At 37.8% G+C, this 20,394-nt stretch overlaps 1 protein-coding gene across 1 annotated transcript in view; it reads left to right on the top strand.

The window, feature by feature from the left end:
* Window positions 1-4,542: 4,542 nt before the first annotated feature.
* PLEKHS1 (pleckstrin homology domain containing S1) overlaps window positions 4,543-20,394 on the top strand; it is a gene marked incomplete at both ends in the record, with an annotated part of 33,032 nt that continues 17,180 nt past the window's right edge. The window contains 2 exons of the mRNA XM_080694867.1: window positions 4,543-4,570; window positions 20,285-20,373. Of these exons, the coding sequence (XP_080550993.1) occupies window positions 4,543-4,570; window positions 20,285-20,373 (117 nt within the window). The remainder of the gene's footprint in view (window positions 4,571-20,284; window positions 20,374-20,394) is intronic.

The following is a 20,394-nucleotide window of genomic DNA, read 5'->3' on the forward strand; positions in this document are numbered from 1 at the left end:
GGGTCTCTTAAGCCAGCGCGGCTGGCTTTGAACTTGCGCGATCCTCCTCTCTCCTCCTCCCAAGCACGGGCATTACAAGCATGTGCCACCATGCCCAGCTGAAATCTTAATGTTTCAAAATATTCTGCTGGAGTCAGAATTATCCATCTCATTTTACCAACAAGGAAATAGAGAACTGAAGTAACTTTCCAAGACCAAGCAATAAAAACAAATCTCAGCTGACTGGGAGGGCAGCTAATGAGGATAATAAAGATTAAAATTAAAAGTTAAGCGCTTAAATATACTTTCAGTTCTAAAGGTGATCACAGGATACGACTCGCTAGCATGTTCTCCTTTCCCCTAAGAATTTGTAATATAAATGAAATGTATATAAGGTCCTTTGGTGACCACATCCTGCCCTAGCGGGTGGAATGGTGGCTATGGGCACAACTTGCTTACTTTTAAGAGTGTTGGGTGGTGAGAGTGTGTGCTTTGCACCCTGTTGACAAAGCATCTCCATCGTGGTGAATGAGCAGCTCTTCCTGAAAACCACTGGCACAAACAGGTGTGTTGAAGAAGCTCTTGTTTCCTCATTTGGTACAAAGAAATCCTACCCTCCTTAGGTGGATATTAGTGAGATGTGGATGGGTGCTCAGCAAAGGAACTATTCTAATGGTAGTCGCTGCAGAAGGTCAGGGCTAGGTTGGTACCGTCATCAGTAAGTTATTGTGACTATAGTCCAAAGTCTCGAAGGAACTTTTTTTTTATTTGTTTGCTTTTATTTTTTGGTGCTGGATACCTGGAACACCAAGGGAAGTTCTGTGCCAAGCCACAGAAAGAATGAAATCCCGGGGACTTCCCCTGAGGCACCAACTTCCATTTGTATTTCAGGCAAAAGTAAACTCTTCCCAAGGGTAGTAGTTTGAGAACTTCCTGCTGGTTCACATTTCAAACAGAGCTTGTACTTAATCCCCACCCTGGCACCGAGTAAAGAGTGAAGAGGCAGAGTTCAGGAGACCAGAGACAGAGCTGGACTGGTGACCTTCTGGCTTCCAGTAAGTACTGCACAATCCGACTGAGTTGGAGTCTTAAGATGACGGTAACCTGGAAGCCTTCTTGCAGTTGAGCAATTGCAAAATTGAAAATCGAAAATTGGAAATTTTATAATTGAGCAATGGTACTGTTATGGGATTTTTTTCTTTATAAACTTCTTAAGGTCTATGGTCAGCAAGAAAATACGGCCTTTTGGTATCTAACTCTATAAAATTCCAAATGATATTATAAGGGCGGGTTAGGCGGTGGACATGGGAGAAGATTCTCTTCTCCCATGAGAATGAGATAATGAGATAAAAGAGATAATGAGACCAAATGAAACCAAATGAGACCAAAGAGATAAACTGGAAAGGTTTTGTTTGTTTGTTTGAGGACAGTGTCAAGAAATAGAGGCAGCAGATGAAAATATTTTATTCTTCTTTCTCAGGTAAAAAGAAGGGAATGTGGTGAAGACCGGCTTTCAAGTTAGAATTCTGTCTCTGCTTATTTTTCTTTACATGATCAAAGGCAAGTTGTTTAAATCTTCCAAAAAATGGTTTCCTTGTCTGTAGCTGTGTATATATCAATTGCAAAAATATATAAGCTTTATAATATTATTATAAGGATTATATACATGTTGTTTAAAAGTATGTAGAATGTATTATAAATGGCATTATACAATCATAGGATACCTGAGCCGGGCACCTAGCTGGCAGTATTTGCCAAGCTGCTATTATATACTGAATTCTCTTGATTGGATTATCTCCGTTGATGCTTACAGAAGTCCTAGAAGAGTGGTAATATCTTAACTCCTGTTCATAGATGAAGACATAGTGGTCTCTAGGGTTCATGTAATATGTTCAAGGTCACATCTCTCATAACTGAAGGGGATGAAATTTAAATCCAGAGCCCACTGTCAGTGCTAAACCATTATACCCTATGGTCTTATCTCTTGGATTGTTTTATGGTGGGTGGGAAAAGAAAGAGGAGTGGTTTCCATAGGTGACCTTGTAACCCTCCACGGACATTCAGGGCCAGGGATGTCCTTCAAAGCAGTGTGCCATTCACAGTGCACAGGGATGGGAATATCACTGGGATTGTCAGTGAGCACCCACATGGTGCCACGGGGGCTCTGCCAGTGCCCCCAGGTGCAAGTCACCTTGCTGCTTCCTTTCTCAAATGAAGATTTTCAGTTGTAAACAGGCTATATCAGAGTAGAACAGTTCTGAGAAACAAAAGAAAGAATGCCTGTCTCTGGGTCTCCTGAATCAACTCTGATCTTGAGCTTTGGGGCCAGGGTGAGGATTAAGTACAATTATGAAGTACAAACCAGTGGGAAGTTCTCAAACTGCTATCCTTGAAAAGATGTGTGTGTGTGTGTGTGTGTGTGTGTGTGTGTGTGTGTGTGTGTGTGTCTATGTTACCGGGGATTAAAGCCAGGAGCTTTCTACCTCCAACCTATACCTCCAACCCCTTCTATTATTTATTTATTTATTTATTTATTTATTTATTTAATTTATTTATTGGAACTGGGCCTCACTAAGTTACTGAAATTCTTGTTAAATTGCTGAGGCTGGTCTCACATTTTTGAGCTTCCCAAGTACTGAGATTACGGGTGTGTGCCATCACAACTGGCCATGATTTTACTTTTGACTTTTGTAAACTATAAAGACTTTAAGAATAATTCTTTTATTAGAAAAAATCGGAGCTTTTTGACAAATAATAACCCCCAAAGTGCTTGCAGAAAATCCACTGCTTTAAAACTGTCACCACGGCTCCTCTCTCCAGCCTAGTCCTCTGGTCTGAGCTTTGAGCTCCATGACTGCCCAGGCCAAAGTGACTGAGCCCCGCATGCACTGATGCATGGAAGGTGACAAGCTGGAAGCCACTTGTTCCTAATACTTCTCCAGGCATCAAAATCCTAAAATTGGAAGGAAATTTGTGAATTTGATACAAAATCTCAGGGCTGATTTTTTTTATATATCCTCTGTGTTTAGGAGTAGGGATGGGCAAACTTCTAAGTAGGTTATATTCCTCTCTTGTGTAGAATTGATTTTCAGGGAACAAAGGACAAGTAGCTTGGCATCTTTTCCAGGCATGGCACAGAGCAGATTGTGCCCGTCAGACCAGGCGGGGCTACGGGCACCAGTTTTTCATCATGCACCTTACTATGTCCCAGAAATGTTGCGATTTGCTCAAATAATCACTACTGTTATTGCATGGGATGCCTCAAGAAAGAAAATTTTCCCTGAGGCAGGACAGGGGTGATGATAGGGTCCAGAAAAACTCCCCCAGCTATCATATAGCTTTTACTGTTTCCAATAAACCACCAAAAGTATGCCTCGAAGAACACTCCTCTCTCTCTCTCCTCTCTGTCTCTCTATTTCTCTCTTGTACTGAGGACTGAACCCAGGGGTGTTCTACATCTTAACTATACCCCCAGCACATTTTTAAAAATTGGAAACAGGATCTCGGTAAGTAGCTGAGGCTGGCCTTGAATCTATGACCCTCCTGTCTCAGTATCCAAAGTACTGGTATTGCAGGTGTGCACTACCATGCCTAGTTCGCCATACTTAATCTTATAACACACACACACACACACACACACACACACACACACACACACAAAATGAAGAATTACTGACTTATTTCTACCTTTGGAGGAATTAATAGCTTTATGCGAGAATCCAAAGGAGAGGATCTACCTTGGTATTCGGATGGGGAAGGGTCCTCTCCCTTCTCCCCAGTTCTTCCCAGGCTGCCTGGACAGCTCCTTTGCAGAGCCTTCTATTTTAAGAGTAGTACTAATCCAAAGTAAAAATTGGTTGCTGACGCCCTCCTGGTTTCTAAACTCTCATCTGCCCTGCAGCCCTTTCTCTGTGCAGTCTCCTTCTATCCTCCATCCTCTGGCTGGTCGTGGAATTGTTCACAGCAGTTCAGGAAAGGACTCGCCTCTCAGATTGTGTTAACCTCAGCCCCAGAGTGAGGCAGCCTTGACGACAGACCCCTCAAATGGCTGCGGCAGCTGGGAACGGGGCTCTGGCTTTGCCCATTAGTCTCTCTCTGGAGAAATCAAGCCCCTTGCATGAAGAAGGGCTTATGGTGGCCCCCCTGTGAGCCTGCAAGGCTTTCTCAGCTGCATTCAGTGTTCCCTGGACTCCTGCCCTCTGCCCTGTTCTTACCTCTCCTCCTCGGTGTTGCTGCACCCCCGAGCTCTCCTGCCAGAACCACTTAGGACGCAGGCGCAGAGGAAGTTTGGGAGAGACCGCTTTTTGTTTCCGTTTTATAACACATCCACAGACACCCACTCAGTGAGCACATGCTGCTCAGACTTATTCTCTCCTGTGGTCATCAACAACCTCGAGCCAGGGAGAGAAGCAGGGATGGAAAGGTGGCATTGCCTAACCCTACCTTACCCGCATTTGTGAGCCCCGCTCTGATACTCGAAGATGTGCTGGCTGATCAAAGCAACAAACTTGTCTGGAGACTAACTCATGCTTCTTTTTTGACAGGTGAAAGCAGGTGGCCATAATGGAAACCAAATCTCCAAAGAGTCCAGGTACTCAAGGAATATAATCCCTAAAGGAAAAGACATTTTATTAAAAAATGATGAACAAATCTCATCAAGCCAACAAGGATACAGACATTGGTCTGAGTGGGGGTAAAGGGTAGTGGCATTCTGGGACTGTGATCCCTTGGTTTGGAGGATGTAGCCCAAACTGTTGGAGTCTCTTAATTATCTTGTGAGAGCTGCTCTGTCTATAAATTGAGCATTTTCTTATTTTCATGGCCCAAATGCTCCATTTGTTGCTTGAAGATGGTGCTAATAACAAACCATGGCCCAACAAAGATGGAGATAGGTCTCCTTCATGGCCCAACAAAGATGGAGATAGGTCTTCTTAATTTTGCATGAAATTCTTACATAGAAAAATTGCCTAAATGGTTATCAAGGCTTATGATGAGAACAGCTCCAGATATACTGTCCAAAAAACTTTGCTCATAGTCACACAACTTATTATAGGTACATGGTTAGGAGGGTTTAGGAAGGAGCAGCTTAAAACCATTTACAAAGAACCTACTGTGTGCTTCATATCATCGGGGATATGCAGATTAATGAATAACAGTCATTTTACTGAAGGAGTTTATAATCTTGCTGAAAGTTAATATAAATACTTGCAAGTTAAGATAAACACATGCAAGTAGCTGTATAGGGAAATTAAAGTCTGCATATATAATCAGGCAATGCTCTTATCATGATATAGATGCAAAATACTCTGGGATCAGAAAAAGAAAAAGCCCATAGGTTGTTGTGGGAGTTCAGTGGAGTTTTATGGAGAAGGCATTTGAGCTGAACCTTCTAGGAGTGTAGGGTCTTAAAAGAGAACAGATCTCAGCAGAAGAGACGATATGAACTAAAGCAATAAAGTGGGTTGGAGGCAGAATTGTCAGAGGAGAACACGATTATGAGGTGGATGGGGGATGAGGATGCAGAAGGCAGTGCCATATTGTGCCAGACTTCGACCCCTACAACTCATAAACCCTTGAAGTGTTGTAAGTATGCATGTGTCATGACCATGCATTTTAGGTAGGTCATATCTTTAATAGCTTTATTGCCATTTATTATAATAACGTGCTATAAACTACACATATTGAAGTTCAGAATCTGATAAGTTTTGAGTGGTGCATTCACCTAGGAAACCGTCATCACAATCAAAATAGTGAACCTGAATCACACTTTCAGTTTTCTTGTGCCTGCTTGAAATCCTTCCCTCCAGCACCTAGTCCCCCAAAACCCCGTTGCTTCTCTCACTGTGTTTACTAGAGTTTGACATACGTGCAGTCATACCATATGCACTTTCTTCCAACTTCCTTCACTCAGCATAATTCTTCCCAGATTCATCTGCGCCATTGTGCGTATTTTGATGTTTGTTTGTTTGTTTGTTTGGTGGTACTGGGCATGGAACCCAGGGGCTTTCTACCTCCGGGTTACACTCCCAGACCAATATTATACTTTATTTGGAAACAGGGTCTCACTAAGTTGCTGAGAACCTCACTAAGTAGCTGAGGCTGGGTTCGAACCTGTGCAATTCTCCTGTCTCAGCCTCCCAAGCACTGGGATTAAGGGTGAGCCACCATGCCCGGGTCCGTTGTGTGTATTAATAATAGTTTGTCCCTCTTATTGAGTAGTATTTCATTATGTGGATTCACCTTAATTTGTTGATCTATTTGCTTGTTAACAAATGCTTAAGCTGTTTTCAGTCTTTGGCTATTGCAAAGAAAGCTGATATGAACATTTGTATGTATACATTTCTACAAAATGATATATTCCTTTACCTAGGAGTTAAAGAGAGGGAGCATATAATAGGAATATGTTTACTTTTTTCAAATTCATTTGTTTAACTTTTAAAAAGGCTTAGCAGAGATATAATTAAAACACAATAGGATGACATGTTTAACTTTACAATTGGGTAAGTTTTGACATGTATGTACAACCATAAAACCATCGCCCAAGTCAAGATAATGCCTCTATCCATCAACCCCTGGAGTTTTCTTATTCCCTGCCTTCCACTTTTCCATTCACACACACTTTTCCAGACAACCATGATTATGATCTGCTTTCTGTGTCTATAAATTAGTTTGTATATTCTAAAATTTTAAGAAATATAATTCTTCATTGTGGATTTGTCTGGATTCTTTCACCAAGCATCATTCTTTTGAAACTCATTTATGTGGTTGCATGTATTAATACTTTGTTCCTTTTATTTCCCAAATAGTATTCATTGGTGTATCACAATTTGTTAATCCATTCACCTGTTGATGAACATATGGGTTGCTTTAGGTCACTGGCTACTACAAGTAAAGCTGCTATAAATATTCACATCTAATCTTTGTTTGACTTCAGAGTGGATAGCCTTTTAACTTTTAAGAAAATTTTGGGGGACACAGGAGATTGAACTCAGTATCTTTATATCTCTGAGCTATACCACTAGCCCTATTTTATTTTTTCAAACAGAGTCTCACTAAGTTGCTGAGGTTGGCCTTGAACCTGTGATCCTCCTGTCTCAGCCTCAAGTACTGGGATTACAAGCATGTGCCACTGCACCAGCCTTAAGACAAATTTTTTTCACATGTTTTGATACTTTTAAAAATTATTTATTTATTTTTATTTTATTTTTTATTGGTGCACTGTATTCATACATCATATTGGGATAAAAAGAAACTTTTGTAGACATACATGCACACATCGCCCAGTCAGCCCCTACCCGATCCCCACCCTGTTCCCTCCCCATCCCTCCTTCCCATGCTTGTCTTACTGGTTGACATCTAGTATTATAGCAATTTATCCAAAATAAACAATGATAATCTCACATAACAGTTTCATTTGTCTGATACCAAGCTTTTGATGACTTAAAGATAACATTTCAATATTTCTTTTTGCTTTCTTTCTTACCAGATAATTTTTTTCTTTTTTCTTTTTTTTAGGTGAAACTATCATACATTTATTTATCTATTTTTCAAAAAAATCTATCCTAATATGGAATATGGGCTCTAGATACCCAAAACGATCTCGAAAAAGAACAAAGCTAGAAGATGTATATTTTCTGATTTCAAACCTTATAAAGCTACAATAATTGAAACAGTGTAGTACTGTTATAAAGGCAGATATAAAAACCATTGGAGTTAAATAAAAGCCTAAATTCTTCCCTATATTGTCAAGTTATTTTTGACAAGGTTTCCATGAACATTTGGTGGAGGAAATAATAATCTTTTAACTAAATATTGTTGAAAAATAATAATTACATGAAAAAGAATAAAATCGGACCCTTACCTAACACCATATACAAACATTAACTCAAAATAGATAAAAGACCTAAATATAAATCTTAAGAATATAAACTTTTAGAAGAAAATCTGGGTCATAAAACCTCACAAAATTGAAATTGGCAGTGATTTCTTGGATATGATTTCAATGGCACAGGCAACAGAAGGGTAAACAAACTCTCTAAAAAATAAAATATTGTATATCCAAAGACAATGTAAACAGTTAAAAGTTACTGATAGAATGGAATAAAATATTTCCAAATGCTATACCTGAAGGTATATTAATATTCCAAATAGAAATCCTAAAAATTAGCAACAATAAAAGCAAACAATACAATTTAGAAATAGGTAAAAAGACTAACATAAATAATGAATCTCCAAAGATAACAAATCTTAGTTGTCTGTTGGATGGAAAATCTTGTTTCACTGGTTCTGGGGTGTGTTACCTATTTCTTCTTTGTAGTTAATCTCTTTGAGTATTTTCTCTAGCACTGGTTTTGAAGACATAAATTCCTTCAGTTTCTGTTTGTCATGGAAGCTTCTTATTTCCCCATATAATTTGATAGAAAGTTTTGCTGGGTAGGAAATTTTTGGCTGGAAGTTGTTTTCTTTCAGAATTTGGAATATGTTACTCCAAGCCCTTCTGGCTCTCATCTTGGTTTGGGAAGTCTGGAGTGATTCTAATTGGTTTGCCTCTGAATGTCACGTGGCCTTTTGCTTTTGTTGCCTTTAAAATTCCCTGCTTGGCTTCCATCTTGGTCATTTTGACAATTATGTGGCATGGGGATCCTCTTCTCCGATCTTGTCTAAAGGGAGTTCTATAAGTTTCCTGGACCTGTGTATCAACCTCTTGCTCTATGTTTGGAAAATTTTCTGCTATTACTTTCTTGAAGAGATTGTTGATTCCTTTGGTTTCAACTTCTTTTCCCTCCTCTATTCCAATTATTCTTAGGTTAGCTCTCTTAAAATGGGCCCATATTTCTTCAATGTCAGATTCCTGCTGTTGGGTTTTTTTTTTCTAAATTAGAAACTATGCGTTCATTTTTGGAGTGATCATCTTCTAGGAGCGAGATTCTATTCTCCATGTGATCTAATCGGTTGTTTATACTTTGAATTGAGGCCTTTACTTCACTGATTACATCCTTTATCTCTTTTTGGCTCTCTCTGAATTCTTTTCGAAACACCTCTATTATTTCTACAGTTATTTTCCTGATTTGATCTTCTAGAAATCTCTGATTTTTTGTTTTATCGGGTTCTGATGTTGTGGGGTTGTGGGCATTCATTGCTCCATTGTTATTCCTCTTTCCCATGATTTTGGAAGTTTGTGCCTTCTCTGAGTTCTTCCCTGGGTCACTACGACTTCACTTAAGGTGCTCTGGATCTCGAGTCTGTGGTATCTCAGTCACCACTACTCCTTTACTGGGTTGTATCCCAAAGTTTCAGATCCAGAGAGTCAATTGAGGCTACTTTAGAGCGTGGGGGGTGCCAGGTTGGGCGTTCTCCTGCTGGGAGTTTTGACTATGGTGTGATATCTCTGCCACCACCACTCCCCCCACTGGGTCAAGTCCCTGGGAGTGCAGTACTGGCATTTCTCCTCTAGGGGCCGCAATTTGACTCACTGTTGTTGAGTGCACTGATGGAGCTGTTATGGACTCGGTGAATTTGCTGCTGCTGCCACTGGTGGCAACATGGCACCACTGTCACGCCCTTGGCTGTGAGGCTGGCGCATTTCTCTGTTTTTGAGCTCCGCTCTGAGTCCCTGCAGGGTGTGCTGAGCCCAGCCCCTAAGAGCTTTAGACGTTCCCTGTGCTGAGAAATCTGCCAAATTCCACCCGGCTGATCCGCAGCCGCTCACCTCAGCTCACTGTCTGCCGCTCCTCTCTGGAGCCTGGTGGGCTGTTGAGTGCATTGGTCTGGTGCCCTCCAGTGAGCTCGCTGCTGCCGTCAGCAGTATGGCGCTGCTGCCACGTCCTCGGCCATGAGGCCGGCATATCTCCTCTCTTGCTCTGAGCTCCATTATGAGTTCCCCTCCTCTCTGGGGCCTGGTGCTGTAAGGGACCCCTTAAGACAAATTTTAAGGAAAAATTAAACTAACCATTTCAGAGTACACAATTAAATAGCACTTATCACATTTATAATGTTGTGCAGCCACCACTTCTATATAAGTCTAAAATACTACCAGAAATCCAGAATAAATCCCTTACCCATTAAATCATTTCTCTCTTTTCTCCCTTCCCCCCATACACTATTCTGCATTGTATCCCTAAGGATTTATCTATTATGGGAATTTCTTATAAATGGAATTGTACAATATATTCTCTTTTGTGTGTGAATCTTTGATTTAAAAAAGTTCTTCAAAAAGAAGCTCTTTTGAAGTTGGCTCACGTAGCATATATCACTATTTTATTCCTTTTTAATGACTGGACAATATTCTATTGTATGTATTTGCCACAAATTCTTTATCCATGCATCAACTGATGGATATATGAGCTGTTTCCTTGGTTAGCTATTGTGAATAGTGTTGTTTTGGGCATATGCATACATGTATTTGTTTGAGTACCTGTTTCAATTCTTTTGTTTATATACTTAGTTAAGATTGGAATTAGGGAGTGTCATATGGTAATTCTATGTTTAACATTCTAAGAAACTACCAAACTGTGCCCACATTGCCTAAAGCATTTTACATTCTCCCAGCAGTGTATGAAGGTTACAGTTTCTCCACATCCTTGCCCAATTTTAGTTTTCTCTTATTATTATTGCCATATCAATGCTTTCTCATTGCCATTTTAATCTGTATTTCCCAATGGTTTTGCTTAACTTTTTATGAATGTATTAGCCATTTATACAACTTCTTCAAAGGAATGTCTATTCAAGCCCTTTGTCCATTTTTTTGCTGGGTTTTCTTTTTTGTTACTGTATTTTAAGCATTCTATATAAATCTATATATATTCTGGATAGTAAGCACCTATCAGATATTTAATTTATAACTATTTTCTCCCATATTTAGGTTATTCACTTTTGATAATGTTCTTTGATGCACAGTTTTGATTTTATAAATCTGACCTAATTTTTTTCTTTTGTTACTTGTTCTTTTTGTGTCAAATCTAAGACTCCACCGTCAAATCCAAGGTCATGAAAATTTCTCTCTATTATTTTCTGCTAAGAATGATACAGTTATACCTCTTATTTAAGGTTAGTAATTTATTTTGAGTTAACGTTTTTATGTATCGGTCCAATTTTTTTCTTCTTCTTTACTTTTTACATATGGATTCCCAATTGTCCTAGCAGGTTTTGTTAAGAAAGCATCCTCAGCCGGGCATGGTGGTGCACACCAGTAATCTCAGTATTTGGGAGGTTGAGACAGGAGAATTATGGCTCGAAGCCAGCCTCAGCTACTTAGTGAGGCCCTTTGCAACTCAGTGAGACCCTGTTTCAAAATAAAGAATAAAAAATAGGGCTGAGGGTGTAGCTTAGAGATAGAATGCCCCTAGGTTCCATCCCCAATACTACAAAAAAGAAAAGAAAAGAAAAAAAAGCATTGTCTCTTTATTGAATGGCTTTGGCACTGGTTTATTTGCAAACTTTCAACTCTATTACATTAGTCCATATATCTGTCTATATACCAGAATCATGCTCTTTATTCCTGTAGCTTTGTAGTAACTTTTGAAATTGAAAAGTCTGAATATGTTAGCTTGTTCTTCTTCAAAACTGTCTTGGCTATTCAAGATTTCTTGGAATTCTACATGAATTTGAAGATTGGGCTTTCAGTTTCTGAAAAAAGTGCCACTATATTTCTGATGAGGGTTGCACTTAGTCTGTAGATTGCTTTGGTATAGTATTGAAATACTAGCATATGTCAATTGACATATTAACATGTTAATTTCTTTCAGCAATGTGTTATAGATTCCAGTGTACTAGTCTTTTATACCTCAGTTAAATGTATTCCTTGATTTTTTTTATGCTCTCGTAAGTGGAATTATTTTCTTAATTTCATTTTCAGATAATTTATTTCTGGCTTATATAAATATGTCTAATTTATATATGTTGATCTTATGTGCTGCTAAATTTGTTTATTGGCTCTAGTAGTTTTTGTGGAGTATTTAAAATTTTCTCTATATACAAGATTATGTCATCTGAAAAAAGTTTTTTCTTTTTCCTTCCAATTTTGACATATATTTTTTATTCTTGACTAGTAGCTGCTCTGAATTAATCTTCTAATACAATGTGGGATAACAAGGGTAAAAGTGAACATATTTTTATTCTGATTTCATAGGAAAATCCATCAATATTTGATGTTATAGTTCTTTTTTATATATAGATGAGTTATTTAAATTGAGGAAGTTTTTTTCTCTCTTCTTAGTTTTCCAAAAGTTTTAGTAGTAAAAGTAATACTGGCCTCAGAGAATGAATTGGAAAATATTTCATACTCTTTAATTTTTAGAAGACTGTGTGTAGAATTGGTATTATTTCTTCCATAAGTGTTTGATAGATATTACCAATTCAGCACTTTGGCCTGAAATTCTCTTCATGTGAAGGATGTTTAAAACTACAATACCAATTTTCAACAGATATGGAGGGCCATTCAAGTTGTCTATTTTTTCTTTGGTGACCTTTAGTAGTTGGTATATTTCAAGAAAGTCTTAAATTTTACCTTAGTTGTCAAATGTATTGAGATAAAGTTCACAACATATTCTTATTATCTCCTTATTAGTAGTAGAATCTGTAGTTAGGACTCTTCTTTCCTCTTAAGATTGGCAATTTGTGTCTTCTCTCTTTTTCCTGATGTGCCTTGATAGATAAAAGTTTTGCTATTGTTAATCTCTTTAAGAGATCAACTTTTGGTTTCACTAATTTTTCTCTTTTGTTTTTCAGTCTTCTGTTTCATCTGGTTTTCTAAGGTGGGAGCAATGGAAGTTGATTTGAGGCCTTTCTTCTTTTCCAATGTAGGCATTTGGTGCAATTAATTTCCCTCTAAATACTGCCTTAGTGGCATTCACAAATTCTGATATATTGTATTTTAATTTTAATCCAGTCCAAAAACTTTCTAAGTTATTCTTGGTTTTCTTCTTTAATCTGCGGGTTACTTATTTCAAGAGTTTTTGAAGATTTTTAAATTTTCTATATTGGTTATAAATTGCACTATGAAAATATAATTTGTATGATACAAATAATTTTAAACTTACTAAAACTTGTTTTATAGCCGTGCATATGGTCTATCTTAGTAAATGTTGCCTATGCCCTTGATAAGACTATGCAGTTTATTTTTCTTGAGTGGAGTGTTCTAGAAATATTGTTCAAGTCTAGTATAACATTACTTATTTACCCTATCAATTATTAGTAGTATTTAAATCTCTGACTACAATAATCAATATGTCTATTTCTCATTGTAGTTTATTAGATTATGCTTCATGTTTTTTTTAATAAATTTTTATTGGTGCATTGTAGTCTTACATTTTAATGGGATAAAAGACTTGTGGAGATACACACACACACACATCACCCAATCAGCCTCTACCCAATCCCTAACCCTTCCCTCCCCTGCCCACCTTCCCATGCTTGGTTTCCTGACTAACTTTGATATGTTTGGGTTTTTTTCTTCCATATATGGTCAAGTTATTTTTGACAAGGTTTCTGAGAAAATTTGGTGAAGAAAATAATAATCTTTTAACTAAATATTGTTGAAAAATAATAACTACCTGAAAAAGAATAAAATTGGGCCCTTACCTAACACCATATACAAATATTAACTCAAAATAGATAAAAGTCCTAAATGTAAGTCTTAAGACTATAAACTTTTACAAGAAAACCAGGGTCATAATACTTCACAACACTGAAATTGGCAGTGCTTTCTTGGATATGATTCCAAAGGCACAGGTAACAAAAGAATAAACAAACAAACTTCATAAAAAATAGAAAAATATTGTACATCCAAAGACAATGTAAACAGAATTAAAAGTTACTAATAGAACGGGTTAAAATATTTCCAGATGCTATATCTGAAGGTATATTAATATTCCAAATATAAGTCCTAAAAATTAGCAACAATAAAAGCAAACAACACAATTTAGAAATAGGTAAAAGACTAAAATAGATAATGAATCTCCAAAGATTTTTATATGACCAATAAACACATGACTATCACTCATCATTATCATAATATAGCTAATCATTAAGGAAATACAAATAAAAACTATAGTGAAATACTACTTCACATTTGTTAGGATGGCTACTTAACATGAATTACCTTGCTCCAACCCTTTACCTTGAGTTTGTCACTATCTTTACTTGTAAAGTATGTTTCTTGTGAGCAGCAGATGGATGGATTCTGGTTTTTAATCCATTTTGCCACTTTATGTCTTCTTATTGGGGAATTGAGGCCATTTACATTAAGTGTGATTATTGATAGATAGCTTTTGATTCCTAACATGTTAAGATTTTATTTCTAATCGATTGCTTATAGTTTGAATTGATGCCTTTATTTCAATGATTGCATCCTTTATTTCTTTTAGACTCTCTCTTAATTCTTTTCAAAAGCCCTGTATTATCTCTACAGTTATATTCCTGATTTGATCTTCTGGAGATCTCTGAATTTCTGTCTTATCAGTTTCTGATATTATGGGGGCATTCATTGCTCTATTGTTGTTCCTCTTTCCCTTGATTTCAGAAGTTTGTGCCTTCTCTGGGTTCTTCCCCAGGTCACCACGGCTTCACTTAGGGTGCTCTAAATCTCAAGTTTGTTGTAATCTCGGCTGCCACTACTCCTTTACTGGGTTGTATTGTAAAGTCTCAGACCCAGGGAGTTAATCGAGGCTGCATGAGACGGTGAGAGTGCCAGGCTGGGCGTTTTCCCATGGGGAGTTGCGACTAGGGTGTGGTATCTTTGCCACCACTACTCCTTCTCTGGGTTAGACTGCAAAATCTCAGACCCAGGGAGATTATCAAAGCTGCACAAGTCCCTGGGGGTGCAGTACTGGGATTTCTCCTATAGGGGCCGCAATTTCAAAAATAAAGAATAAAAATTTCGAGCTGGGGATGTAGCTCGAAGGTAGAATGCCCCTCTGTGTTCCATCTCCAGTACCACACACACAAAAAGTCCTAAAGAGTCTACAAATGCTACTAAAACTAGTAAACCAGTTCAACAAGGTCACAGGATAAAAGATCAACATATAAAGTCAGGCATGGTAGCCCATGCCTGTAATCCGGATACTACTGATCCCGGACCAGCCTCTTAGCAACTTAGTGAGACCCTTAGCTAATTAGTAAGACCCTGTTTCAAATTTAAAAATCAACATATAGAAATCAATATATAAAAAATTTCTAAGCCGGGCGTGATGGTGCATGCTTGTAATCCCAGCATTCAGGAGGCTGAGACCAGAATATCACGGTTCGTGGCCAGCCTCAGCTACTTAGTGAGGCCCTCTGCGGGCATGCTGGTATGGAGCCGCTGAGGGCATGGTGAACTCTCCGCAGCTGCTGGCAATATGGTGCTGCTGTTATGCCCTCGGCCATGAGGCTGCCATATTTCTTTTCTGGTTTTGAGCTCTGTTCTGAGTCCCTGGAAGGCATGAAGAGCTTGGCCACTGGGAGTTTTAGACGTTCTTTGCACTGAAAGAACTGCTGAATTATACCTGAATTATCCACAGCTGCTCACTTCAGCTCCTTGTTTACCTTTCCTCTCTGGAGCCTGGTGCTGTGAGACATGATGGCGCCAGTGGGGCTCCGCAATGCAGGCTGGTTTCTGGTCTCTGGTTGTTCTTCTAGTCTTCTTTTTATCTGTCCCTTGTGTTTACATTTTTTATTTCTCTGCTGATAGTGTTTTCTGGCTATAAAAAGTGCTAATTTTGTGGCAATAGAGATCGGCTGTAATAGGACTTGTAAACGCTGCTTTTCTCAGTTGCCATCTTCCTGGAAGTCTGTCTTTTTTATATTAGGTACATACATATTTAAAACTGTTATGTCCTCTTAGGATTAATTGATCCATTTATTATAATGAAGTGAACTTTATCTCTGATTGTATTCTTTGCTTTACAATCTACACTGATATTAGCATAGCAATTTAAATTTCTTTTGACTAGTGTTAACATCTTTTTTCTGATCTTTGACTTATAAGCTACCAGGTCTTTATATTTAAAGTACATTTCTTATAGGAAGCCAATAGTTGGTTAGGTCTTATTTGTTTACTAAAATAAGACCTGACAGTCTCTGGCTTTTAATTGAAGTGTTTAGACCATTTATATTTAATATAAGTATTGATATAGTCAGGCATATCGTATTATTTTCTTGGGTTTTATTTTGTTTTGTTCAATACTTGGGGTTGAACCCATGATCTTACACATACTAAAAAAGCCTTGAGTCACATCTCCATACCTTTTTAATTTTTTATTTTAAGACAAAATCTCACAAAGTTGTGAAGGCCAACCTCACACTGAGGCAAAGTCATCCTGCCTCAGCCTCCCAAGTAGCTGAGATTACAGGCATGTACCACCACACTTGACTTCATATTGTTATTTTTTTCTATGTGTCTCATTTGTTCTTTGTCTTTTCCTCTTCTTCCTTTTTTGCCTTATTTTGGGTTAACTGGGCATATTTATTTATTTATTTATTTATTTATTTATTTATTTATTTATTTATTTATTTATTGTTGTGCTGGGCATTGAACCCAGAGGCATTCTATCTCTGAGATACACCCTCAGTCCAATTTTATTTTTTTACTTTAAACAAGATCTCGCTAAGTTGATGTGAGCCTCACTGAGTTGCTGAGGCTGGCTTTGAATCTCCTGTGATCCTCCTGTATCGGCCTTCCAAGTACTGGGATTAAAGGTGTGTGCCACCATACCTGACTGGTTTGGTTTTATTGTTCTTGGTGCTGAAAATTAAACTCAAGGGTGTTCTACCTTCAGTCTATACTCCCAATCCTTTTTACTTTTTTTTTTTTTTAATGCTGAAACAGAGTTTTGATAGGTTTCTGAGACTGGTCTTAAACTTGTGATCCTCCTATATCAGCCTTCCAAGTACTGGTATTACAGGTGTGCACCACCATGCCCAGCTTAAGTGAGCATTCTTAAAGGTTCTACCTTATATCCCTTATTGGCTTACAAATTATACTCATTTCGATTATTTTAGTCATTTCTTTAGGGTTTATGCACATTTTTATTATGTCACTAACCTCAAGTAAAATACAATTTGCAAATTATACAAGAGCTTTTAAGAAGTATATTTCCATTTTCCTCTCCTGATCATTATGCTTGTTTTGTTGTTGTTGTTATTGTTATTTGTACTGGGCTACTGGGGATCGAATCTAGGGGGATGTACTTTTGAGCTAACACTTCCTCCCAGTTCTTTCTGTTTTAATTTTGAAACAGGGTCTCACTAATTTATGGAAGCTGGCCTCAAACTTGCAATGTTACTGTCTCAGCCTCTCATGTACTAGAATTACTGTCTAGAATTATAGGCATGTGCCACATTGTCAAGCTCATTATGTTACTATTGAAATATGTTTTACTTGTACATCAATTATAATCTGCAGAATCATTGTTATTTTTGTTTATTCAATTGACTATATGTTGTGGGGGGAATACTGGGGATTGAACCCAGGGGCATTCTACCTCTGAACTATACCTTCAATTCTATTTTATTTTTGTTTTTATTTTTATTTTTATTTTGAAACAGGATCTGGCTAGGTTCATTAGAGTCTCACTACTTGTTGAGGCTGGTCTTGTACCTGTGATACGCCTCTCTCAGCCTCCTAAGAACTGAGATTATAGTCATGCATCACCACACCCAGCTGTCAGTTGACTTTTTTAATGATGTAAGTAATACAAAAAACTCATGCATTTAGCTTTGTGGCTACCATTTCCGTATGCCTCTTTCCTTTTATGACTTCAAATTTTTATCTGGAAGATTTCTTTCTGCTGGAAAAACAAAAATAAAATAGAATTGAAGGTGTAGTTCAGAGGTAGAATGCCCCTGGGTTCAATCCCCAGTATCCCCCCCACAACATATAGTCAATTGAATAAACAAAAATAGCCTTTGGATATTAAATTTGTTCACCATGTGTGTACCTGAAAATGTCTTAAAATTGCCTTTGATTTTGAAGTCTTTTTGCTACATACAGAATTCTAAATGACAGTATTTTTAATCCATCCCGTCCAGTGCATTGTTCCGCTTTTTCTAGCTTGCGTTGTTTCTTGATTTCTTAGCTTTGTTCTGTATATATCTTGTCCTTTTCCCCACTGGCTGCTTTTAAGATTGTTTTTTTTATCACTGGTTTGGATCAATTTGATTTTGATGTACCTTGGTGTGCTTCTCTTCATGTATCTTGTATTTCTGTATTTGGGGCTCATTGAATTGCTTAGATCTTTTGGTTTATAATTTTAAGTTCATAACATTTTTAGCATTATTTCTTCAAATATCTTTTTTCTTTCTTCCTTCCCCACTTAAAGGACTTCACTTTCTTGTATATTGGATTATTTAAAATGGTTCACAGTATACTAGTGCTCTTTATATGTTTTTAAATTTTTTAAATCTTTATTTTTTTTAGTCTCTATTGCTATGCCTTCAAGTATACTCATGTTTTCTTCTACAATATTTAGTCTAATTTTATTCCCATCCAGTGTAGTCTTCCCCCACCCCCGAAAACACTTTAGTTTTCATCTCTAAAATTCATTTGGGGTCTTTCTTATTTTATATTTCTACCTAACTTCTTGAAAAAAAGTAATAATACCTGCTTTAATGATTCTTCTCTGCCTGTTCTAAAATCTGCATTCATTCTACAACTGTTTTGACTAACTATCCTCTTCACTCTCCATCATGTTTTTCTGCCATTTTTGCATTCCTGGTCATCTTTTACTGATGGCCAGATGTTGCAAATTTTACCTTATTGGGTATTGGATATATGAGCTTTTTATTCCTATAAATCTCGATCTTTGTCTTGGGATGCAGTTAAGTGTCTTGGAAACAACTTGATCCTCTTAAGACTGGCTTCTGTGATTTTAGTTGGTTTTGGCACAATGCTTAGTCTGGAGCGAATTATTCCTCACTGCCAAGGCCTTCCTGAGTATTCCACAAATGTCCTGTAAGTTATAAGTTTTTCCAGTTTGGCTGGATGAAACAGACACTTTTCCTGTGTGTGATCAATGAATACTGTTCCTGCTACTCTTTGTTTCTTTTGCTTTTTAAAATTGGTACACTATAGTCGCACATTATAATATGCATCATGTTGACAATGGCATATATTCACACAATACTTGGCGCCCTGCTCCAATTCCCATCCCTCCCTCCAGATACTGAGTGTCAACTCTTTTCTAATGGTTCTTTCTCTGAACTCAGATAGTCCCAGCTCACACACATGTTTGTGAATACTCTTGAATGCTTGAGAAGAGCTAATGTGTATTGCTCTTTGGTTTAACAAACAAAAGCAAGATCATCTGACATTGAAAGTGAGGTGGAAAAGGTGGTTAAATAAAGAGGCTCCTGTATAGTATTAACCACTTCTCTATAGCATTGGAATTATAGGAAATTTTTGTTTGTTTTCTATGGTTTCCAAAATGTCTACAAGAAGCCAGGCGTGGTGGCGCACACTTGTAATCCCAGCATTCAGGAGGCTGAAACCAGAAGATTGCCATTTGTGGACAGCCTCAGCTACTTAGTGAGGCCCTCTACAACTTAGTGAGACCCTGTTTCAAAATTAAAAAAAAAAATGGGGCAGGGGGTGTAGCTCAGAGGTCAAATGCCCCTGGGTTCCATCCCCAAACCCTCAAAAAAAAAATCTACAAGAAATATGTGCTTCTTTCATTAAGTAGAAAAACACAGCACTGTTAACATAATGTCTCTTAAGAGCTTGGCTTTACTGTCACATCCAAGGTATAGGTCTAGTTTGCACTTGGCTTAGGAAAAGACAGACTGAAGATTTAGAGTTTCTTTATTAAGTGAAACCAGAATCAGTATTCTACAATACAGCTGTTGGGACCATTATGCTAGAACCTAGTAATTCTCATGAAGCAGCTGACCTACCCTGACCTTCCACCCCAACTGTTATATCAGCTCCACTTGCCTCCCCCCACCAAGAGAACCACTGGTGTCACCTTCTTTTGAACAGGAGGTGGTTTTGCTTTTGTATGCTAAGCTAAAGGGCAATGCAGACTTGTCTTGCTCTTGTGATGGGAATGGTGACAAGTGTTTGGCTCCTGCCCAGAGAATCAGTGATATACTCCAAAATCAGATTTAGACAGCTGTGAATGGAATCAAGGTGCTTCTAATCATCCTTTGAAGAAGGCCCAGCTGTGGATGAGTAAGGATCACACAGGTAGTCGTCTGTGTTTGGGGGCTACTGTAGACATTCTTTTGAGTGAGTAATCTGAAAAGCTTTTTAGAGAGAGTGTTTCCCAACACAGAGTCCCCTTCTGAAATTTCTGAAGGAACAAACTGAGTCTTGTTCATTTCCTTTTATTAGGTAAACCATTTGTGGTTTATTATGAAAATGAAGTCTGTAAACAAGATCACTTTATCAAGTCCCCACCTCCTCAGCTTTTCTTCTCTGCAGTAAGTCTTTACTATGGATTA

This window comes from Muscardinus avellanarius (assembly GCF_963383645.1).
Source record: "Muscardinus avellanarius genome assembly, chromosome: 4".
Classification (NCBI taxonomy): Eukaryota; Metazoa; Chordata; class Mammalia; order Rodentia; family Gliridae; genus Muscardinus; species Muscardinus avellanarius.